Source organism: Bolinopsis microptera, chromosome 4 (assembly GCF_026151205.1).
Source record: "Bolinopsis microptera isolate Bmic1 chromosome 4, MBARI_Bmic_1.0, whole genome shotgun sequence".
NCBI lineage: Eukaryota > Metazoa > Ctenophora > Tentaculata > Lobata > Bolinopsidae > Bolinopsis > Bolinopsis microptera.
In genome coordinates this window covers 325223-351814 of record NC_087075.1, presented here as the reverse complement: position 1 = coordinate 351814, position 26592 = coordinate 325223, and the positions used below count along the sequence as shown (strand labels likewise).

At 35.0% G+C, this 26592-nt stretch overlaps 2 protein-coding genes across 3 annotated transcripts in view; both read left to right on the top strand.

Annotated features, from left to right (window-relative positions):
• Positions 1–24650, top strand: part of LOC134814324 (S-adenosylhomocysteine hydrolase-like protein 1) — a 44096-nt gene extending 19446 nt beyond the window's left edge. Inside the window, exons 4-14 of the mRNA XM_063822420.1 lie at positions 203–293; positions 419–518; positions 4812–4914; positions 6809–6946; positions 16943–17078; positions 18167–18251; positions 19002–19067; positions 20399–20499; positions 22872–22977; positions 23265–23425; positions 24444–24650. Of these exons, the coding sequence (XP_063678490.1) occupies positions 203–293; positions 419–518; positions 4812–4914; positions 6809–6946; positions 16943–17078; positions 18167–18251; positions 19002–19067; positions 20399–20499; positions 22872–22977; positions 23265–23425; positions 24444–24609 (1253 nt within the window). The 3' untranslated portion in view covers positions 24610–24650. The remainder of the gene's footprint in view (positions 1–202; positions 294–418; positions 519–4811; positions 4915–6808; positions 6947–16942; positions 17079–18166; positions 18252–19001; positions 19068–20398; positions 20500–22871; positions 22978–23264; positions 23426–24443) is intronic.
• The window catches only part of LOC134814109 (glyceraldehyde-3-phosphate dehydrogenase-like), a 91982-nt gene that overhangs the window by 29084 nt on the left and 36306 nt on the right, over positions 1–26592 (top strand). The window lies entirely within an intron of this gene.

Genomic DNA, 26592 nt, shown 5'->3' with positions numbered 1-26592 from the left:
ACTTCGTTAGGGTTCCTTAATATTGATTAAGATTTCTCTTCTTATACTTTCCTAATGGTTTTTGCTTCACGATTAAGCGAAAATTTACCAGTATAAGTAGTTCTCAAAAACTTGAGTGCTAAAACTTTAGGCTGAATATATATCTTAATAAATTAATGAATTATAATTAGTAACTCTGATAATATATTCCCTACAATCGCAGTGTCATCATCTGGATCAGTATCCTCTCGCTCGAGCTTCAGTTCAGAGAGCGGGTCTAGTGACGAGGAGGAGGACGCTAAGTTCGACCCCAGGTCAGTAAGCACTCTGCTAATAGAGTATGGCTAATCATCAGTTTTTTAATTAGTTCAATTAGATAATTGATCACTTCATTAATTCTAGATCTGGTTCAATGTGCTGCTAACGTTCTTGTTTCCAGAGAGCGGGAGCAGAAGAATTCAGCAGGTCAGTCTGATTTCTGTGTGAGGAACATAAAACTAGCAACTTTCGGGAGACGTGAGATTGAGATAGCACAGGAGGTTTGTTACAAGTAATGTATTGCTTGTATTGCAGTTATATTGCTTCAGCAAGTTCTTGCTACAGTACTTTTTAAAATGTAGATACTATATAGTATATTATACAATATACAGGGTGCTCCGCATAAAATGTGACTTTTTTCCATTTTTATAATTTTTGACAAAATCAAAGTCCACGGTTATTTTTAACTACATTTTGTCACAAATATAGTTGGATTGATAATAATAATGAAAAATATTGTTAATAGTTAAGCATCTGCTCAAAAATCCACCCAATTACATATTGTAGTCTTAAATTGACATTATTTATGGCAGAGGTCAAAAATTTCAAAATCTAATTAAAACGTTTTAAAGGCCTTTCTCACAGTTCTGCTTCTTAATGATCCCTAAAACATATCTTGAAAGTTTCAGGGCGATTGATCAAAAACTGTAGAAGCAAAAACAATGTTAGACTCTATTTTCACTACGCGATATAAACTGTAGAAGCAAAAACAATGTTAGACTCTATTTTCACTACGCGATATAAACTGTAGAAGCAAAAACAATGTTAGACTCTATTTTCACTACACGATATAAACTGTAGAAGCAAAAACAATGTTAGACTCTATTTTCACTACGCGATATAAACTGTAGAAGCAAAAACAATGTTAGACTCTATTTTCACTACGCGATATAAACTGTAGAAGCAAAAACAATGTTAGACTCTATTTTCACTACGCGATATAAACTGTAGAAGCAAAAACAATGTTAGACTCTATTTTCACTACACGATATAAACTGTAGAAGCAAAAACAATGTTAGACTCTATTTTCACTACGCGATATAAACTGTAGAAGCAAAAACAATGTTAGACTCTATTTTCACTACGCGATATAAACTGTAGAAGCAAAAACAATGTTAGACTCTATTTTCACTACGCGATATAAACTGTAGAAGCAAAAACAATGTTAGACTCTATTTTCACTACGCGATATAAACTGTAGAAGCAAAAACAATGTTAGACTCTATTTTCACTACGCGATATAAACTGTAGAAGCAAAAACAATGTTAGACTCTATTTTCACTACGCGATATAAACTGTAGAAGCAAAAACAATGTTAGACTCTATTTTCACTACGCGATATAAACTGTAGAAGCAAAAACAATGTTAGACTCTATTTTCACTACGCGATATAAACTGTAGAAGCAAAAACAATGTTAGACTCTATTTTCACTACACGATATAAACTGTAGAAGCAAAAACAATGTTAGACTCTATTTTCACTACACGATATAAACTGTAGAAGCAAAAACAATGTTAGACTCTATTTTCACTACGCGATATAAACTGTAGAAGCAAAAACAATGTTAGACTCTATTTTCACTACGCGATATAAACTGTAGAAGCAAAAACAATGTTAGACTCTATTTTCACTACGCGATATAAACTGTAGAAGCAAAAACAATGTTAGACTCTATTTTCACTACTCGATATAAACTGTAGAAGCAAAAACAATGTTAGACTCTATTTTCACTACGCGATATAAACTGAAAGCAAAAAAAATGTTTTGACTCTTTTTTCCTAACCATAAAACGTAAACAAAAAAAACAATTTAGACCCCATTTTCACTACGCGAAATAAAACACGAGAACAAAACAATGTTAACTCATTTTTACTACCAATAAACTGAAAAAGCAAAAACAATTTAGACTCATTTTCACTCCAATAAACTTGAACAAAAACAAATTTAAACCATTTTTACACCAAAAAAATAAAAAACAAAAACAATTTAGTCCCCTTTTTCACACGCGATAAAACGTAGAACAAAACAAAGTTTGATCTATTCACCGGAAAAAAAGAAACAAAAAAAAAAGTTTTGACCTATTTTCACTAAAGAAATAAACGTAAAGCAAAAACAAGTTAACCTATTTTCACTACGCGATTAAACGGGAAACAAAAACAAGAATCTATTTTTACTACGCATAAAAACTGTAAAGCAAAACAATGTTAGACTCATTTTTTCCCACCGATATAAACTGAAACAAAAAAAAATGTTAACCTATTTTTACTACGCGAAAAACGTAGAAGCAAAAACAATGTTGACTCTATTTTCCTACCGGGTAAAACGTAGAAGCAAAAACAAGTTAGACTCATTTTCACAAACCCATTAAACTGGAAAAACAAAACAATGTTAAACCCATTTTTTCCCACGCGTATAAACGAGAAGCAAAAACAAAGTTTTGACCCTATTTTTTACAAAGCGATATAAACTTGTAAAGCAAAACAATTTAGACCTATTTCAACCCCAAAATAGGGCTGTAGAATCAAAAACAATTAATCAATTTTATTTCGCAATAAATTTGAAGCCCAAAAACAAGTTAGACTTTTTTCACTACCAAAATAAAAGTAAAAAAAAAAAATTTTAATCTATTTCATCGCGTTAAAAATGTGGCAAACAATGAGAACTCTATTTTCACTACGCGATATAAACTGGGGGGCAAAACGTTGCTCATTTTCACTACCGAATAAACTTTAGAAGCAAAAACAATTTTGACCATTTTTTCACCAAATTTAAATGTAAACAAAACATTAACCAAAACTACCATAAAACTGAAAAACCCAAAAACAAAGTTAACTCAATTTTCCCCCCCCTACGGAATATAAAGTAAACAAAAACCCTTAACCTAAAATACAAGAAAAAAACGTAAACAAAAACAAAGTTACTTAATTTACTCCATATAAAAGTTTTAAACAAAAAAAATTTGACCTATTTTCCTAGGTAAAAACTAAAAGCCAAAACAAGGTTTTCCCCTATTTTCCTAGCAAAAAACTAAAAAAGAAAAAATGGGTTATCTTTTTTCAAATACCTTTAAAATTTTTGAAAACAAAAACAATTAGACCCTAAAATTTTCCTAACATATAAACTTTTTAAACCAAAAAAAATTTTAAAAACTTATTTTCACTCGGTATAAACTTAAAACAAAAACAATGTTAAAAACTTTTTTTTCACTAAAGCGAATAAAACTGTAGAAGAAAAACCAATTTTATTAAATAAATTTCAAGGTATAAAACCGTTTTCCCGTAAACCCCTAAAATCCCTTTGGAATAAAATTTTATGAGGCTAACCTTTTAAAAAATTCCTAGGAAACAAATTTTTTTCTTTTTGTAACCCTTTTCCTGTTTTAAGTTGGGGCCAAAATCAGGGTTTTTCAAAAGCGGGGTTTATTTTTGATTTTTTTAAAAATTTGGATATGGAATCCCTAACTTGGCCAACTTTTACGATTTTGGGGAACCCCTACATTAAATATTTTTAAAATTTGAAAAAAATTTTAAAAAATAAAAACCCTTTTAAAAAAAAATTCCAAAAATTCCCCTTGATTTTTTAAAAGTAACCCAGAAAATCCTGGGGGGAACCGTATTTCCTTTGGTGTTACCCACAAACCACAGAACGCCGGGGTTTTAATGGAACATTTAAACCCGGGGCCTTTTGGGCACTAAAATTCTTATTCCTTGGCCTATTTTCTGCTGATTTGATGGCCATTAAAGCATTTGAACCAGTCAAAAACTTTTAAGTTGTATAATATCTTTTACGGTTTTTGCGGAAACTCGTGTTAAAGTGGTACAGATATATAATATACTGGGTGGCCAAGAAGTAACTATCCACACGCAACCCTTTAATAACTCACGTAATTACAGGGTGGCCAAGAAGTAACTATCCACACGCAACCCTTTAATAACTCACGTAATTCGTATCAGAATTGCTTGGAAATTTCAGAGAATTATATAGATATGGGTAAAACTTAGATTTCCTGAAATTTCATAAAATTTCATCTATTACAGAGGGTGTGGCACGCCACTTCTTTATTGTCACCATAAAGTGAGAACGTTTTGAGTCAGGAACTCCAAAAATTTCCGGACACATTTGGTTTGATAGTTGAAGTGCTTTCCTAAAATTTCAAGTTGGTTGTTTACAACTACGCCGAGTTATGACCCTTTTAAGATCTTACGGATACGTGATCTCGGCACTTAATCAGTGATTTTGTCACTCAATCATTATGAAATTTTCAGGAAATCTAAGTTTGACCCATATCTATTATCTATATTCTCTGAAATTTTTTAGCAATTCTGATATACATTATATAATATTTGATATACAGTATTTTGAAATGTAATTATAATTTATCTATAATTTAAAACAAAAATCGAACTGTTTGACCAATTTGTTAGATTTTAAGGGCCATCCAAAATCCCCCCCCCCCCCCCCCCCCCCCCAGTAAAGTAATGTAAAATGATAATAATAATAATTATTGTTTTAGAGCGGGTTGAATATTTACGCCTGGAAGAACATGACGGAGAAAGGTTTCTGGTGGTGTATAGACCAGTGTGTAGCAGCAGACTTCCCTTCTGAGACGGCTACTGGTGAGTCACCTAGTTTAGGGAGTAGCTAATAAACATAGTACATAGTCACCTAGTTTAGGGAGTAGCTAATAAACATAGTACATAGTCACCTAGTTTAGGGAGTAGCTAATAAACATAGTACATAGTCATCTATCTTTGTTGTTCCGTTATTTTACCTTGATGATAATAATAGCTGGTGTTAAAACACTAGTTAAAGTTGGAATGATGTTTCTAACGTGAATCTTCCGTTCTAGATTCCGGATGTGACATAATGATCTTAAATACCATAATAACGTGCACAAGTATAATGAAATTTGTATGATAACATTAGGTGGGTCGCTGTGATGATAGTAGTTCTAATGATCAATAATTGATTTTTTTTATAGTAATTCTTCATATTGCAAATTATTTGCAATATGAAGAATTACTATATAAAAACCTGGTAAAACTTAGAATTTTTAATCTTGATATTAGGATTATCCTCATTAATAAAACTAAGGAGTAAGGATTCTGCGTACCTAACATAATTGAACACGATATTAATTAAATTTAAGATGAAATTTTATACCAGACTGAAAGTGTGTGTAAAGACTGAAAGTATTCGAGATTTTAAATTTACTTAGTTCTTTAGTTCACTTAACTGATTGGTTACACTGCTGCAGCTGGAAGAAATTTGTTAATTACTAAATTAAGAGTGTCCGAGTAATACCGGAGCATCCCTCAATATTTTAATACAACAGCCGTACACTGTGCAGCAATACGCCGAGCTTCACCGGTAACATGGTAACCAGATCATGTGTTGAAATGTGTGACTGGTAGGACGAATATAATTTAATTACCCAGCACAAGGACGGGGGGGGGGGGATCAGGTACAAGGAATGTATTGATAATAATGAGGAATAACACCTGTTCTAATAACACATTGACTCTTAGCTTACCTTGCAGTTGAAGGAGAAGGAGTTAACTTAGCTTACCTTGCAGTTGAAGGAGAAGGAGTTAACTTAGCTTACCTTGCAGTTGAAGGAGAAGGAGTTAACTTAGCTTACCGTGCAGTTGAAGGAGAAGGAGTTAACTTAGCTTACCTTGCAGTTGAAGGAGAAGGAGTTAACTTAGCTTACCTTGCAGTTGAAGGAGAAGGAGTTAACTTAGCTTACCTTGCAGTTGAAGGAGAAGAGTTAACTTAGCTTACCTTGCAGTTGAAGGAGAAGGAGTTAACTTAGCTTACCTTGCAGTTGAAGGAGAAGGAGTTAACTTAGCTTACCTTGCAGTTGAAGGAGAAGGAGATAACTTAGCTTACCTTGCAGTTGAAGGAGAAGGAGTTAACTTAGCTTACCTTGCAGTTAGAGGAGAAGGAGTTAACTTAGCTTACCTTGCAGTTGAAGGAGAAGGAGTTAACTTAGCTTACCTTGCAGTTGAAAGAGAAGGAGTTAACTTAGCTTACCTTGCAGTTGAAGGAGAAGGAGTTAACTTAGCTTACCTTGCAGTTGAAGGAGAAGGAGTTAACTTAGCTTACCTTGCAGTTAGAGGAGAAGGAGTTAACTTAGCTTACCTTGCAGTTGAAGGAGAAGGAGTTAACTTAGCTTACCTTGCAGTTGAAGGAGAAGGAGTTAACTTAGCTTACCGTGCAGTTGAAGGAGAAGGAGTTAACTTAGCTTACCTTGCAGTTGAAGGAAAGGAGTTAACTTAGCTTACCTTGCAGTTGAAGGAGAAGGAGTTAACTTAGCTTACCTTGCAGTTGAAGGAGAAGGAGTTAACTTAGCTTACCTTGCAGTTGAAGGAGAAGGAGTTAACTTAGCTTACCTTGCAGTTGAAGGAGAAGGAGTTAACTTAGCTTACCGTGCAGTTGAAGGAGAAGGAGTTAACTTAGCTTACCTTGCAGTTGAAGGAGAAGGAGTTAACTTAGCTTACCTTGCAGTTGAAGGAGAAGGAGTTAACAAGAACGTGTGGGCTAACATGATCCTAGATGACGGAGGAGATCTGACACATCACCTTTACAAAAACTACCCTGACAAGTTCAATAACATATCTGGCATAGTTGAGGAGAACATAGCAGGTAACAAAGGGGTCAGTAAGGGCTTACTATTTAATACCATAAAATCAGTAAGGGCTCACTATTTAATACCATAAAATCAGTAAAGGCTTACTATTTAATACCCTCAAATCAATAAAGGCTCACTATTTGATACCCTCAAATCAGTAAGGGCTCACTATTTTATACCCTCAAATCAGTAAAGGCTTACTATTTAATACCCTCAAATCAGTAAAGGCTTACTATTTAATATCCTCAAATCAGTAAAGGCTCACTATTTAATACCATAAAATCAGTAAAGGCTCATTATTTAATACCCTCAAATCAGTAAAGGCTTACTATTTAATATCCTCAAATCAGTAAAGGCTTACTATTTAATACCATAAAATCAGTAAGGGCTCACTATTTAATATCCTCAAATCAGTAAAGGCTCACTATTTAATACCATAAAATCAGTAAAGGCTCATTATTTAATACCATCAAATCAGTAAAGGCTTACTATTTAATACCATAAAATCAGTAAAGGCTTACTATTTAATACCCTCAAATCAGTAAAGGCTTACTATTTGATACCCTCAAATCAGTAAAGGCTCACTATTTGATACCCTCAAATCAGTAAAGGCTTACTATTTAATACCATAAAATCAGTAAAGGGTCACTATTTAATACCATAAAATCAGTAAAGGGTCAGTATTTAATACCATAAAATCAGTAAAGGCTTACTATTTAATACCCTCAAATCAGTAAAGGCTCACTATTTAATACCATCAAATCAGTAAAGGCTTACTATTTGATACCCTCAAATCAGTAAAGGCTCACTATTTGATACCCTCAAATCAGTAAAGGCTTACTATTTAATACCATAAAATCAGTAAAGGGTCACTATTTAATACCATAAAATCAATAAAGGCTTACTATTTAATACCCTCAAATCAGTAATGGCTCACTATTTAATACCATAAAATCAGTAAAGGCTTACTATTTAAAACCCTCAAATCAGTAAAGGCTCACTATTTGATACCCTCAAATCAGTAAAAGCTCACTATTTAATACCATAAAATCAGTAAAGGCTCACTATTTAATACCATCAAATCAGTAAAGGCTTACTATTTGATACCCTCAAATCAGTAATGGCTCACTATTTAATACCATAAAATCAGTAAAGGCTTACTATTTGATACCCTCAAATCAGTAAAGGCTCACTATTTGATACCCTCAAATCAGTAAAGGCTTACTATTTAATACCATAAAATCAATAAAGGGTCACTATTAAATACCATAAAATCAGTAAAGGCTTACTATTTAATACCATAAAATCAGTAAAGGCTTACTATTTAATACCATCAAATCAGTAAAAGCTTACTATTTAATACCATCAAATCAGTAAAGGGTCACTATTTAATACCATAAAATCAGTAAAGGGTCACTATTTAATACCATAAAATCAGTAAAGGCTTACTATTTAATACCATAAAATCAGTAAAGGCTTACTATTTAATACCATCAAATCAGTAAAGGGTCACTATTTAATACCATCAAATCAGTAAAGGCTTACTATTTAATACCATCAAATCAGTAAAGGCTTACTACTTAATACCATAAAATCAGTAAAGGCTTACTATTTAATACCATCAAATCAGTAAAGGCTTACTATTTAATACCATAAAATCAGTAAAGGCTTACTATTTAATACCATAATTTCAGTAAAGGCTTACTATTTAATACCATCAAATCAGTAAGGGCTCACTATTTAATACCATAAAATCAGTAAAGGCTTACTATTTAATACCATAAAATCAGTAAAGGCTTACTATTTAATACCATAAAATCAGTAAAGGCTTACTATTTAATACCATCAAATCAGTAAAGAGTCACTATTTAATACCATAAAATCAGTAAAGGCTTACTACTTAATACCAAAAAATCAGTAAAGGCTTACTATTTAATACCATCAAATCAGTAAAGGCTTACTATTTAATACCATAAAATTAGTAAAGGCTTACTATTTAATACCATAAAATCAGTAAGGGCTCACTATTTAATACCATAAAATCAGTAAAGGCTTACTATTTAATACCATCAAATCAGTAAGGGCTCACTATTTCATACCATCAAATCAGTAAAGGCTTACTATTTAATACCATAAAATCAGTAAGGGCTCACTATTTAATACCATAAAATCAGTAAGGGCTCACTATTTAATATCATAAAATCAGTAAAGGCTTACTATTTAATACCATCAAATCAGTAAGGGCTCACTATTTCATACCATCAAATCAGTAAAGGCTTACTATTTAATACCATAAAATCAGTAAAGGCTTACTATTTGATACCATAAAATCAGTAAAGGCTCACTATTTAATACCATAAAATCAGTAAGGGCTCGCTATTTAATACCCTCAAATCAGTAAGGGCAAGTACTATTTTATACCATCAAATCAATAAAGGCTCACTATTTAATACCAACAAATCAGTAAAGGCTTACTATTTAATACCATAAAATCAGTAAAGGCTTACTATTTAATACCATAAAATTTAATCAGTAAAGGCTTACTATTTAATACCATAAAATCAGTAAAGGCTTACTATTTAATACCATAAAATCAGTGAAGGCTCACTATTTAATACCATAAAATCAGTAAAGGCTCACTATTTAATACCATAAAATCAGTAAAGGCTTACTATTTAATACCATAAAATCAGTAAAGGCTTACTATTTAATACCATAAAATCAGCAAGGGCTCACTATTTAATACCATAAAATTAGTAAAGGTTTACTATTTAATACCATAAAATCAGTAAGGGCTCACTATTTAATACCATAAAATCAGTAAAGGCTTACTATTTAATACCATCAAATCAGTAAGGGCTCACTATTTCATACCATCAAATCAGTAAAGGCTTACTATTTAATACCATAAAATCAGTAAGGGCTCACTATTTAATACCATAAAATCAGTAAAGACTTACTATTTAATACCATAAAATCAGTAAAGGCTTACTATTTAATACCATAAAATCAGTAAAGGCTTACTATTTAATACCATAAAATCAGTAAAGGCTTACTATAATACCATAAAATCAGTAAGGGCTCACTATTTAATACCATAAAATCAGTAAAGGCTTACTATTTGATACCATAAAATCAGTAAAGGCTCACTATTTAATACCATAAAATCAGTAAGGGCTCGCTATTTAATACCCTCAAATCAGTAAGGGCAAGTACTATTTTATAACATCAAATCAATAAAGGCTCACTATTTAATACCAACAAATCAGTAAAGGCTTACTATTTAATACCATCAAATCAGTAAAGGCTTACTATTTAATACCATCAAATCAGTAAAGGCTTACTATTTAATACCATAAAATCAGTAAGGGCTCACTATTTAATACCATCAAATCAGTAAAGGCTTACTATTTAATACCATAAAATCAGTAAAGGCTTACTATTTAATACCATAAAATCAGTAAGGGCTCACTATTTAATACCATCAAATCAGTAAAGGGTCACTATTTAATACCATAAAATCAGTAAAGGGTCACTATTTAATACCATAAAATCAGTAAAGGCTTACTATTTAATACCATAAAATCAGTAAAGGCTTACTATTTAATACCATCAAATCAGTAAAGGCTTACTATTTAATACCATCAAATCAGTAAAGGCTTACTACTTAATACCATAAAATCAGTAAAGGCTTACTATTTAATACCATCAAATCAGTAAAGGCTTACTATTTAATACCATAAAATCAGTAAAGGCTTACTATTTAATACCATAAAATCAGTAAAGGCTTACTATTTAATACCATCAAATCAGTAAGGGCTCACTATTTAATACCATAAAATCAGTAAAGGCTTACTATTTAATACCATAAAATCAGTAAAGGCTTACTATTTAATACCATAAAATTAGTAAAGGCTTACTATTTAATACCATCAAATCAGTAAAGAGTCACTATTTAATACCATAAAATCAGTATTAAGGCTTACTACTTAATACCAAAAAATCAGTAAAGGTTTACTATTTAATACCATCAAATCAGTAAAGGCTTACTATTTAATACCATAAAATCAGTAAAGGCTTACTATTTAATACCATAAAATCAGTAAAGGCTTACTATTTGATACCATAAAATCAGTAAAGGCTCACTATTGAATACCATAAAATCAGTAAGGGCTCGCTATTTAATACCCTCAAATCAGTAAAGGCAAGTACTATTTAATACCATCAAATCAGTAAAGGGTCACTATTTAATACCATAAAATCAGTAAAGGGTCACTATTTAATACCATAAAATCAGTAAAGGCTTACTATTTAATACCATAAAATCAGTAAAGGCTTACTATTTAATACCATCAAATCAGTAAAGGCTTACTATTTAATACCATCAAATCAGTAAAGGCTTACTACTTAATACCATAAAATCAGTAAAGGCTTACTATTTAATACCATCAAATCAGTAAAGGCTTACTATTTAATACCATAAAATCAGTAAAGGCTTACTATTTAATACCATAAAATCAGTAAAGGCTTACTATTTAATACCATCAAATCAGTAAGGGCTCACTATTTAATACCATAAAATCAGTAAAGGCTTACTATTTAATACCATAAAATCAGTAAAGGCTTACTATTTAATACCATAAAATTAGTAAAGGCTTACTATTTAATACCATCAAATCAGTAAAGAGTCACTATTTAATACCATAAAATCAGTATTAAGGCTTACTACTTAATACCAAAAAATCAGTAAAGGCTTACTATTTAATACCATCAAATCAGTAAAGGCTTACTATTTAATACCATAAAATCAGTAAAGGCTTACTATTTAATACCATAAAATCAGTAAAGGCTTACTATTTGATACCATAAAATCAGTAAAGGCTCACTATTGAATACCATAAAATCAGTAAGGGCTCGCTATTTAATACCCTCAAATCAGTAAAGGCAAGTACTATTTAATACCATCAAATCAGTAAAGGGTCACTATTTAATACCATAAAATCAGTAAAGGGTCACTATTTAATACCATAAAATCAGTAAAGGCTTACTATTTAATACCATAAAATCAGTAAAGGCTTACTATTTAATACCATCAAATCAGTAAAGGCTTACTATTTAATACCATCAAATCAGTAAAGGCTTACTATTTAATACCATAAAATCAGTAAAGGCTTACTATTTAATACCATCAAATCAGTAAAGGCTTACTATTTAATACCATAAAATCAGTAAAGGCTTACTATTTAATACCATAATTTCAGTAAAGGCTTACTATTTAATACCATCAAATCAGTAAGGGCTCACTATTTAATACCATAAAATCAGTAAAGACTTACTATTTAATACCATAAAATCAGTAAAGGCTTACTATTTAATACCATAAAATCAGTAAAGGCTTACTATTTAATACCATCAAATCAGTAAAGGCTTACTATTTAATACCATCAAATCAGTAAAGAGTCACTATTTAATACCATAAAATCAGTAAAGGCTTACTACTTAATACCAAAAAATCAGTAAAGGCTTACTATTTAATACCATCAAATCAGTAAAGGCTTACTATTTAATACCATAAAATCAGTAAAGGCTTACTATTTAATACCATAAAATCAGTAAGGGCTCACTATTTAATACCATAAAATCAGTAAAGGCTTACTATTTAATACCATCAAATCAGTAAGGGCTCACTATTTCATACCATCAAATCAGTAAAGGCTTACTATTTAATACCATAAAATCAGTAAGGGCTCACTATTTAATACCATAAAATCAGTAAAGGGTTACTATTTAATACCATAAAATCAGTAAAGGCTTACTATTTAATACCATAAAATCAGTAAAGGCTTACTATTTAATACCATAAAATCAGTAAAGGCTTACTATTATACCATAAAATCAGTAAGGGCTCACTATTTAATACCATAAAATCAGTAAAGGCTTACTATTTGATACCATAAAATCAGTAAAGGCTCACTATTTAATACCATAAAATCAGTAAGGGCTCGCTATTTAATACCCTCAAATCAGTAAAGGCAAGTACTATTTTATACCATCAAATCAATAAAGGCTCACTATTTAATACCAACAAATCAGTAAAGGCTTACTATTTAATACCATCAAATCAGTAAAGGCTTACTATTTAATACCATAAAATTTAATCAGTAAAGGCTTACTATTTAATACCATAAAATCAGTAAAGGCTTACTATTTAATACCATAAAATCAGTGAAGGCTCACTATTTAATACCATAAAATCAGTAAAGGCTCACTATTTAATACCATAAAATCAGTAAAGGCTTACTATTTAATACCATAAAATCAGTAAAGGCTTACTATTTAATACCATAAAATCAGCAAGGGCTCACTATTTAATACCATAAAATCAGTAAAGGCTTACTATTTAAGAAAAATCAACAATAAACTATTACAGGTTAGATGTTTACCTGAGTTCTATATCTTTCGATAGCAACTCCATCTATAAATCTGATTAGCAAGTCATTCTGTATTCCACCAGTACTTGTGATCCTGGTTGCAGCTTTCAACATGTTTTATGGGCCCAACACTCAGCTTTCACAGTTTATGACTTCTGGCCTCCTTGCGATGTCATAGCAGGTAGACCATTTCTTGTTGTCGCGGGCTAACCAGATTGTATAGGAACATCGAAGAGCGACCAAAGCAGCCTCATTCAGGGCTTTATTCTTCGTTCTCTTCGCCAATCCAAAGTAGTTGAATAGAGCTGGTACAGTATGGTGCCAGAAGCCCCTACACCCAATCTCTACCGTAAAGAGCAGAGCTTTCCAACCGCACCCGTCGATGCCAGGAATCAGCTCTCTGTTGTAGCGTGCTTCTTTACGTGCTACTTGGTCACTGAAGTTACTCTCGTCACCACAAGTCAGTTCAATCAGAACTACTTCTCTCAAACTATCCGACCATACTACAATGTCGGGTCTCTCCGCTGTGTTGTAGATGTGCTGTGGGAACTGGGCAGGTAGTGTGTCCTCGTCCCATATCAGCTTCCAGTCTTTCGCTCTCTCAAAGGGCCTCTCCTTCCTCAGCTTTGGCTTTGGGTGTTCATACTTCCCATCCTTCGACTTGAACCGTATCCATTCTTTGTCGGAGGTCGTGGAACCTGAGGAATTGTACATCTTGAGTTGGTCAATCAAGGCTCCGGCTATAACACGTAGGACGTTGTCATGTCTCCAGTTGTACCTTTTGGAGTTTCTTGCTATACTGCAGACGGCTAGGATGTGCTTGATGTTGCACGTCTTCCAACCACAAAGTGCACAATTTCCTGTACTCGAGTAGTTCCACAATTTCATGTTTGCAGGGGTATTAGCCACGTCGTGTGTCGAGTTTAGGTGGAATTTAAGGAGAGCCGGGCTCATCTTGTAGTTGTAGATAAGGCTGTTCCATCCTAAGTCTAACTGCATCGTGTTCTCCCATGTCAAGAACTTGCCCTGTACTCCCTTGTTTACCAGGGTGACTAGCATGTCGTTCTCTGACACCGATTCTACCAGTTGTCTTAGCTTCTGCCTCTCAGTCAACTTTGGTTTGCATCCGAGTCCTACTCGGTCTTTAGTCACTACTCCAACCAACTCCTGGAAGTAGAGATCTCGCTCTCTTGCCGTCAGCTCCGTTGTATAAGACCATCTCGGGCTGTTCTCCTGTTTCTCTCTCTTGTTATTATAGGCTTCTACAACTTTGGTGTCATCACTGTTCTTCAGGGCGTGTCCCTTTGATACCTGAAGAGACTTGTATAAGTCACTTAGCTTCTTCAAGTTTAGCCTGAAGTAATCCTTGCTCCTGTACAGGACTGTCACAGTAATTGATCTAGTAACACCCAACCACTTCTTCAAGAATCTGGTGCAGATAGCATCCAGTTCGTACACAAAACTTACAGGAAGGTTGTAAATCATCAGATCCCAGGACATCTTGCTAGTCAGCATGTTATTGTAGATCCAACACTTCATGACACCGTTGAGACCACACTCATCCACTGTCTGAAACAGAGTTTTTAGTTTGTCTTCAATCCGTTGTTTAGTGTCATTTAACCCTAGATCGACATAGATCCAGTGGCCCAGGAACTTAATCGGGTTGTTTCCTACATAGCTGATTATCTGGCCGTCAATCAATATCTCTGGGTCATAAGCCTGGTACGTACCATCTATCACCTTCATTCCCAGGGAGACACACTTGCTAGGCTTGGCCTTCATTTTCCTACTCCAATCCAAAAACTGCTCCATCAACTCTATCTGCTTCTTTACCTTCTCTAGTCTGGAGGACATAAAATCAGTAAAGGCTTACTATTTAATACCATAAAATCAGTAAAGGCTTACTATTTGATACCATAAAATCAGTAAAGGCTCACTATTTAATACCATAAAATCAGTAAGGGCTCGCTATTTAATACCCTCAAATCAGTAAAGGCAAGTACTATTTTATACCATCAAATCAATAAAGGCTCACTATTTAATACCAACAAATCAGTAAAGGCTTACTATTTAATACCATAAAATCAGTAAAGGCTTACTATTTAATACCATAAAATTTAATCAGTAAAGGCTTACTATTTAATACCATAAAATCAGTGAAGGCTCACTATTTAATACCATAAAATCAGTGAAGGCTCACTATTTAATACCATAAAATCAGTAAAGGCTCACTATTTAATACCATAAAATCAGTAAAGGCTTACTATTTAATACCATAAAATCAGTAAAGGCTTACTATTTAATACCATAAAATCAGCAAGGGCTCACTATTTAATACCATAAAATCAGTAAAGGCTTACTATTTAATACCATAAAATCAGTAAAGGCTTACTATTTAATACCATAAAATCAGTAAAGGCTTACTATTTAATACCATCAAATCAGTAAAGGCTTACTAGATGTCACGGCAAGGTAAACTAACACACCACATGTCAGGTATACACAGGTTATATCAGATGTCACGGCAAGGTAAACTAACACACCACATGTCAGGTATACACAGGTTGTATCAGATGTCACGGCAAGGTAAACTAACACACCACATGTCAGGTATACACAGGTTGTATCAGATGTCACGGCAAGGTAAACTAACACACCACATGTCAGGTATACAGAGGTTATATCAGATGTCACGGCAAGGTAAACTAACACACCACATGTCAGGTATACACAGGTTGTATCAGATGTCACGGCAAGGTAAACTAACACACCACATGTCAGGTATACACAGGTTGTATCAGATGTCAAGGCAAGGTAAACTAACACACCACATGTCAGGTATACACAGGTTATACCAGATGTCACGGCAAGGTAAACTAACACACTACATGTCAGGTATACACAGGTTATATCAGATGTCACGGCAAGGTAAACTAACACACCACATGTCAGGTATACACAGGTTATATCAGATGTCACGGCAAGGTAAACTAACACACCACATGTCAGGTATACACAGGTTATATCAGATGTCACGGCAAGGTAAACTAACACACCACATGTCAGGTATACACAGGTTATATCAGATGTCACGGCAAGGTAAACTAACACACCACATGTCAGGTATACACAGGTTATATCAGATGTCACGGCAAGGTAAACTAACACACCACATGTCAGGTATACACAGGTTATATCAGATGTCACGGCAAGGTAAACTAACACACTACATGTCAGGTATACACAGGTTATATCAGATGTCACGGCAAGGTAAACTAACACACCACATGTCAGGTATACACAGGTTATATCAGATGTCACGGCAAGGTAAACTAACACACCACATGTCAGGTATACCCAGGTTATATCAGATGTCACGGCAAGGTAAACTAACACACTACATGTCAGGTATACACAGGTTATATCAGATGTCACGGCAAGGTAAACTAACACACTACATGTCAGGTATACACAGGTTATATCAGATGTCACGGCAAGGTAAACTAACACACCACATGTCAGGTATACACAGGTTATATCAGATGTCACGGCAAGGTAAACTAACACACCACATGTCAGGTATACACAGGTTGTATCAGATGTCACGGCAAGGGAAACTCCCTGCTCCAGTTATGAATGTTAACGACAGTGTGACTAAAACTAAGTTTGATAACTTCTACGCAAGTAGAGAAAGTGTCACTGACGCCATTAAACGGTAATTAAAGAGTATTTAAACATAGTACCTTCAGCTTACAGTATATAATTATGTTTTTTAAACGTTTAGTTAACATTTACCTAACACTCAGCTTATATGACTTGATGGGCACCCTTGTCAAACTATATACTCTGAGGAGTAGTTACTTACTAATTATATACTCTGACGAGTAGTTACCTACTAATTATATTCTCTGACGAGTAGTTACTTACTAATTATATACTCTGACGAGTAGTTACTTACTAATTATATACTATGAGGAGTAGTTACTTACTAATTATATACTCTGACGAGTAGTTACTTACTAATTATATACTATGAGGAGTAGTTACTTACTAATTATATACTCTGACGAGTAGTTACTTACTAATTATATACTCTGACGAGTAGTTACTTACTAATTATATACTCTGACGAGTAGTTACTTACTAATTATATACTCTGACGAGTAGTTACTTACTAATTATATACTCTGACGAGTAGTTACTTACTAATTATATACTCTGACGAGTAGTTACTTACTAATTATATACTCTGACGAGTAGTTACTTACTAATTATATACTATGAGGAGTAGTTACTTACTAATTATATACTCTGACGAGTAGTTACTTACTAATTATATACTCTGACGAGTAGTTACTTACTAATTATATACTCTGACGAGTAGTTACTTACTAATTATATACTCTGACGAGTAGTTACTTACTAATTATATACTCTGACGAGTAGTTACTTACTAATTATATACTATGAGGAGTAGTTACTTACTAACTATATACTCTGAGGAGTAGTTACTTACTAATTATATACTCTGACGAGTAGTTACTTACTAATTATATACTCTGACGAGTAGTTACTTACTAGTTACCTACTAATTATATACTATGAGGAGTAGTTACTTACTAATTATATATTCTGACGAGTAGTTACTTACTAATTATATACTCTGAGGAGTAGTTACTTACTAATTAAGTAAGTAACTACTCTGACGAGTAGTAACTTACTAATTATATACTCTGACGAGTAGTAACTTACTAATTATATACTCTGACGAGTAGTTACTTACTGTAAAATTCACCACCCCAGGTCCACGGATTGTATGATAGGCGGTAAGCTGGTTGTTATTTTGGGGTATGGTGAGGTTGGCAAAGGGTGCGCTGCTGCTTTTCAGGTACATTTCAAAAAGATTTTATTATAAAATTATATTATTTTAAAATAAACAAGAATTGTGCCCGTTACAATAGATGGACTTGAAGATATCTTGCAAATAAGTTGGTGCAAATCCTAAAAATGCCTTGTAAGATAGAAGTATGATTTTGAAGACAATCCTTTTCTTAACATCGAACCAGTAAAGATTTAAAAAGTCATCATCAAGATGGTCATGTTTATATTCACCAGTTACAGCTTTTGCTGCAGCATTTTATAGTTACTGAAGCTGACGTAAAAGCTTCTCGCCAATACCAAACTACCAAACCGTAACAGTAATCTAGATATGCCACGACTAGATCACTAGACTGTTAACGATGATCTTAATCTGTTTGGGACTCAGTACTTCAGTAAAAATCTGATTTTTCTGATATTACGTATCGTATGAACAAATTTCTTCTTGAGATTTATGATCTGGTTATCAAATACCAGCTGATTGTCCATAGCCAGTCCAAGGTTCCTAACAGAAGGCACAAACATTACCAAAGTGTGAAGAGCTTTCTCTACCTCACTCACTGAGCACTACTAGGTCTAAAGACTATGAGTTGTGGTTCAGAATCATTAGTGTTGTGGCATTCAATTCTTTAATCTTTATCCTCAAGAAGCAATTTCTCAGTTGGTAGGTTAAGTTTTTGACTTAAGTTGGTAGGATAAGTTATTGGGAAGTTATATCTAATGATGACTGTAAATATAAATTAATTCCACTTTGTCCCAGGGCATTGGTTGTAATGTTATGGTAACGGAGGTGGATCCTATCTGTGCTATACAAGCCGCTATGCAGGTATCCAAACTTTATTATTGACATTCTATACAGTATTTTGTTACATTTTTAACGTGTGTACTGGGTAATAATAACATATTATCTTCTTACTTATAATTCAAAGAATTATTCTGTCTGTCTGTCTGTACGACCGCCCTCGTGCAAATAGATAAGAAATAGGTAGTTGCAAAGTAACCATGGTAACAGTATTCAAAAGCGCACGTGCACGTGCAAAGATTTGCGAGCGACATTTTGATCGGTTTTGTGGTAATTACGTTGTGTTCAGTGCGAGCTACATTTTAATCGGCTGTATCTTCGGTTGTGACGGATATTTTTTGATGTGATAAAAACTGACTACCAAAGAATGCTACTAGCTTCCTCCCTGTGACCACGGGCTTTCTAGTATCTCTACTATAATTCAGAGAATTCTTTTTGTCTGTCTGTACGACCGCCCACGTGCAAATCAAACGAGAAATAGGAAGTTGCGTAGTTACCATGGTAACGAGGATTATTACACGCACGTGCACGTGCAATGATTGTTTTAACGTCATTTTGATCGGTTTTGTTGATATTACGCTGTGTTTAGTACTGAAGCAACATTTAAATCGGCTGTATCTTTGGTTGTGACGGATATTTTTTGACGCGATAAAAACTGACTGCCAAAGAAATAGAAAACTACTAGATTCATCCCTGTTACCACGGGCTTTCTAGTAATTATATAATTCAAAGAATTATTCTGTCTGTCTGTCTGTACGACCGCCCACGTGCAAATTATATGAGAAATTGGAAGTTGCATTGTAACCAATAACCATAGTAACGCTGTTGAAACACGTGCAAAGATTTGCGAGCGACATTTTGATCGACTTTGTAGTAATTACGTTGTGTTTAGTGCGAGCTACATTTTAATCGGCTGTATCTTCGGTTGTGACGGATATTTTTTGATGCGATAAATACTGACTACCATTGGTACCAAAGAATACCATTACTTTTCTCCCTGTGACCACGGGCTTTCTAGTCTTAATTATAATACGAAAGATTATGTCTGTCTGTAGCTGTATGTATGTACGATCGACCACGTGCAAATTAGATGAAAAATAAGAAGTTGCAAAGTAACTATGGTAACGGTGTTGAACGCGCACGTGCAAGTGCAAAGATTTGTGAGCGACATTTTGATCGATTTTGTGGTAATTACGCTGTGATAAGAGTGTCGATTACATTATAAACACCTCCGGGTTAGAATAATCAGCCGGGCGGGCTGGATAGATTATGATAATCCTGGCTCCCGCTTATACTACTGGTCCTACTGTTTCCCTAACACTTGTTCATGATAACAATTTATAATATTTTGTCAGGGGTTCAGGATAGTACGGCTAGAAGACGTGGTACATCATGCTGACATAGTGGTCACGTGCACCGGCAACAAGAACGTGGTTACTAGAGATCACATGAATAAGTAAATATCCTTACACAGATCACATGAATAAGTAAATATCCTTACAGAGATCACATGAATAAGTAAATATCCTTACACAGATCACATGAATAAGTAAATATCCTTACAGAGATCACATGAATAAGTAAATATCCTTACATAGATCACATGAATAAGTAAATATCCTTACACAGATCACATGAATAAGTAAATATCCTTACAGAGATCACATGAATAAGTAAATATCCTTACACAGATCACATGAATAAGGAAATAAGTAAATATCCTTACAGAGATCACATGAATAAGTAAATATCCTTACAGAGATCACATGAATAAGTAAATATCCTTACACAGATCACATGAATAAGTAAATATCCTTACACAGATCACATGAATAAGTAAATATCCTTACACAGATCACATGAATAAGTAAATATCCGCCAAATACCAGGTATCACAATACCTTACACCCGATATAATATCCCCCAAATACCAGGTATCACAATACCTTACACCCGATATAATATCCCCCAAATACCAGGTATCACAATACCTTACACCCGATATAGATATAATATCCCCCAAATACCAGGTATCACAATACCTTACACCCGATATAATATCCCCCAAATACCAGGTATCACAATACCTTACACCCGATATAATATCCCCCAAATACCAGGTATCACAATACCTTACACCCGATATTATATCCCCCAAATACCAGGTATCACAATACCTTACACCCGATATAATATCCCCCAAATACCAGGTATCACAATACCTTACACCCGATATAATATCCCCCAAATACCAGGTATCACAATACCTTACACCCGATATAATATCCCCCAAATACCAGGTATCACAATACCTTACACCCGATATAATATCCCCCAAATACCAGGTATCACAATACCTTACACCCGATATAATATCCCCCAAATACCAGGTGTACCTTCTATCGGTTACGGTCAACGGACGCTGTCCTCCTGCGGTAAGCGGGAAGCCTTCTCGCCTTACCCACATAGTGCAACTCCTGCTAGCTACACTCCAAGACTCCCAAAGTATATACATAATCATAAAAAATAAATATCACCGCAACAGACCTCTGGAGTCTTGAAGCTGTCGAGTGTCGCTACCGGGCTCAGAGCAAACTGACTTCCGTTGTAGTACTTCCGCGGGCAGACATGGGACTTCCGAGCGAGGTCAAAGCCTGGGAGAGTTGTCTCTGTACGGAGACAGGCCTAGGTTGAGTTCCTAGTGTGGGATTTAGTGAAAGTTCCTGATGAAGAATCCTAGGAGGTTACCCAGAAAGGTTGTCCCTATCCAGTCTTGACGACTGTTCCACAAATTTGAAGATATGGTTGAGTTTACTCATCCTCCGTAGGGGTGTACTTTCAGAGGAAGTGCTAAGATGTTTCTGCTTCTCCTGGAAAGTGTTAACATCTTGCATCTCGAAGTTGACGTTGTTCGCCACGTTCTGAAAGTGAGCTAGTGGGCTGTGACCTATCTTGACAGAGGCCATGTTAGCCATCTGATGTGAGTTCCTGTAAAATTAAAGTTCCTGTATTTATATTTGTGAAGGAACATCTCAAGTGGGATTTTCCTTTGTCACTGAGTGTGGCTTGTTTGGGAGGAAGGGTTCTGGTCCTATGGGGATGTTGTTGGATTCGTCCCTTGCGAGTTCGTCCGCTAGTTCGTTACCGTATACTCCTTCATGTCCTGGAACATTTAAGTTCTACTCGATGTGAATACCTAGTGAGTTGAGTTGGTTTGAGATGTTCAGAACGAACCTGGAGTTAAAACTGGTGTTGTTAAGCGCTTTAACAACACCAAGTGCAGCCTGGGAATCTGAGAGGAATTAATGATGGTGATCTTAGGTTATATTACACCTGATATAATAAAATTCTCTCGAAATTTACTTTATAGTTGTTTCTAATAGAGGGGAGTGATACCTATCAGCTGCTTTTGGTCCTATGGAAACATATTGTTACTAGCTGAAGTTATTACCGGTCGAAGGTCAGCGCTAATATGTGTAATTGTATTGTATCTTCTCCTACATTTTTTGGGCAATCACCCTGAAACGTTCAGGATATAATATATTATGTTCTAGGTATAAAAGAGATGAATTTAAAAACTGTTAAGTCAATTTCTAGAGAATTTGTGAGAAGACCCCCTTTATATAATGTTACCAATTCGGCCTTCAGGTACGATATCCCGGCACCCAAGAATATGGAGTGCCGGTATATGGAGTCTAGATGTTTACTTAAAATAATGGGATTCAAGAGTTAAGTTAAAAGTAACTCTCATGTGTATTCTGCAAGTTACAAAATAAAATATCAAAATAATTAACAAGAATCCCTTACCCTTACCCATCCTTCCCACAGACTGAAAAAAGGGTGTATTCTCGCCAATATGGGACATAGTTCAGTTGAGATAGATGTCTCTAGTTTAGCTACCAACGAACTCAGATGGGAGAGAATCAGATCTCAGGTAGAGAAACTATAAACATAGTACAGTACTAATATAAACATCAGCAACATATTTTACGATTGAAGTTTTGTAGATAATGACTAATGAAATAATATGTTATAATCTAAACGTCGCTGTATATTCAAATTTCGTGCTTCTTGACATGGTGGATTTAAATTTTGTGCTATTCTGTTGATTATGTTATTTTATTTTTGTTTTCGTAAACTGTACGAGTGTTACAGTTACAGTTACAGTTACAGTATAAGACAAGTCATAGACACCCTAACCCTAACCCAATCCTCCCTTAGGTACACCACATACATTGGCCGGACGGAAAATACATCGTGTTGTTAGCCAAAGGCGGACTAGCCAATCACAACTGCTCCAGTATACCTAGTTTCGTTATTAGCGTCACTGCAACTACACAAGCACTCGCTCTTATTGAACTCTACAAGGCTCCTCCTACAAGGTTAGTGTTTAATTAATTAAAAATACGCTCATTAGCTAATTAGTATAATTAGCATAATTAGTATAATTAGCATAATTAGTAGTATTATCTATATAGTTACATAGTTTATCTATATAGTTACATAGTATTATCTATATAGTTACATAGTTAACACATAATATAATATGCCCGGTGACTCTGTTTGAACCGCCAACTTCGAATTGTTTCACTGTATCTACTCAGTGCTGTACTATAAAGGGGGGGGGGGTTGACACGTCTGGGGGGGGGGGGGGGGGGGGGGGGTGACACGTCTGGTGGGGGGGGGGTGATACGTCTGGGGGGGGGGTGAAATGTCTGGTGGGGGGGGGGGGGGGTGATACGTCTAGGGTGGGGGTGACACGTCTGGGGGGGGGGGGGGGTGACACGTCTGGGGGGGGGGGGGGGTGACACGTCTGGGGGGGGGGGTTGACACGTCTGGGGGGGGTTGACACGTCTGGGGGGGAGGTTGACACGTCTGGGGGGGAGGTTGACACGTCTGGGGAGGTTGACACGTTTGGGGGGGTTGACACGTCTGGGGGGGAGGTTGACACGTCTGGGGGGGAGGTTGACACGTCTGGGGGGAGGTTGACACGTCTGGGGGGGGGGGGGGGTTGACACGTCTGGGGGGGGGGGGGGTTGACACGTCTGGGGGGGGGGGGGTTGACACGTCTGGGGGGGGGGTGACACGTCTGGGGGGGGGTTGACACGTCTGGGGGGGGGGGGGGTTGACACGTCTGGGGGGGGGGGTTGACACGTCTGGGGGGGGGGGGGGGGTTGACACGTCTGGGGGGGGGGGTTGACACGTCTGGGGGGGGGGGGGGGTTGACACGTCTGGGGGGGGGGGTGACACGTCCCCACTGTAATGATGTCAGTTAGTGCTGCTAGTTTATATATTAGTTTGGAAAGTTTATAATTTACTTTTCTGCGTCCTTTAAAATGATGGAGATTAGGTTGATTAAAATAAAAGGTTATTGTATAATAATTGATTAATTAATTACAGGTATAAGGCGGATGTGTATCTACTGCCCAAGAAAATGGATGAGTATGTTGCACAACTTCACTTGACCGTGTTTAACGCTCACATTACCGAATTAACTCGGGAGCAGGCGGCATTCCTTAACATAAACCGAACCGGGCCTTTCAAGAGTCAACATTACAAGTACTAAATAATTAGTTAATAAACTAATCGACTAATTGATTCATAAACTCGTTGTTGAATATTATAGTATAGTGTCTGTTGAGCAGAACTCAGTTTTATTTTGGTTTTTGAAATATTGGCCCAAATGTTGGATTTACCGATGCTATTTTTAGTGAGCCCTCAATTTTTGTCTTGGATTGGTTATTTATCACTCACATTATTAAATTTATTTTAAGTCACATCATTGTCACGCACTGTTCATTGGATTTTCATGATGCTTTAGAAATCATCAAACGGATAAGTTTTGAAAGGATTGATTAACGATGTAGCATGAATACTCTGCTACTCTAGTAGAATTGATTTTAAGTTATTCGACTAAGTCAATAAGTCGACTCAATTTATTCAGAATCTTTAAGAAATAATAACGGAATTATATATATTTAATAACCTTGATCCCAATAATTTGACAAACCACATAATCATAACACTTATAATATCACTCATCAATATTAAGGGGGCCGGGGGGGGGTCTTCATCAAAATTCTCTCGAAATTGACTTTGTAGTTGTTTCTGATGGAGGGGAGTGATATCTATCAGCTGTTTTTGGTCCCATGGAAAAATATTGTTCCTAGCCGAAAATATTGCCGGTCAAAGGTCAGCGCTTATGTGTAATTGTATTGCGCGAGCGATTTTCAATCGCGCGCCCTGAAAATCGAGTCTAAAAATCTATCTTCTCCTACATTTTTTGAGCAATCACCCTGAAACTTTCAGGATATGTTCTAAGGACCATTTAGAAGAGATTGTCGGGCCAGAATTTTGAGATAGGCCTTAGAAAATTTTTTATTCGATTTTGAAAATCTTGGACCTGAAAAAATCGTCAAAATACGAGGTCAGAAACAACTACAAAGTCAATTTCGAGAGAATTTTGATGAAGACCCCCCCGGCCCCCTTAATATCGCATCTCACATATTAGTCACTCGGAGGGAGTTGTTTTTAACTTGTAATATATATAATAAAATATATGTAATCACTAATGTGCCCATCAATATATTATTTCCCTTAAAATTTGATATCCGATATTTTTCCACATCACCACCGTGAAGATGATTACTTTCTAATTGGTTTAACACATGAAGATAATTACTTTCTAATTGGTTTAACACATGAATAATTACTTTCTAATTGGTTTAACACATGAATAATATGTTTTAGTGGTACCGTGAATAATATTGATGGGGTTTAAAAGATTGTTAAAAGTCGCGATGTAGGACTGAATTGAAAATTGTAAAATATTCAATATTGATTACTAGGTTATTTAAGACTTACTTTAAATGAATCCACAAAAACAAATTAAATCCAGATTAAACAATTCAAAAGTCAAATTAGTATTACAATATTATATATATATTTAATTATATATTCTGTAGCTGTGTAGTATTACAATATATATATTTAATTATATATTCTGTAGCTGTTCTTCTACACATTAATAGTCTGTGTTGATTAGTGCCTCGTAATTCTTTGCATAATATTATTATTTGAGATAAAATTGTTCTAAAGCAACCGAAATATACACAAATCTTAAAAATATCTTACAAACTAGGAAAGGGAAATAAATCGTAGGAACGGCAAACAAAACTTTAGTAATAGTTTGTTCAATTAAGTTACGTTTGTTTGATTAATGAAATTTGTGGCGACCGGACTCAGCGCGATACTCTTCTCATAATAATTTTTTATTAAGATCTTAATTCGTCATGCTCAGGTGCCAAAGTGGCCAGGATTAGAAAGTAATAGATGGGTAAGTGCTCAATACATGAAGCTCATCTGATTGGATCAGGGAAAGGAAGCTCCAGATTTAGTATATTTATATAGTAGTATAGTATTATTATATAGCTCCAGATTTAGTGACTCCTCATCTTTTGTAGAACATCATTTGCATATTTACCTATTCGAAAGTGTATGGCGAGTCATGCTCTGTCTTCCTGTTTCTGAGTTGCGCAAGTTAAATTAC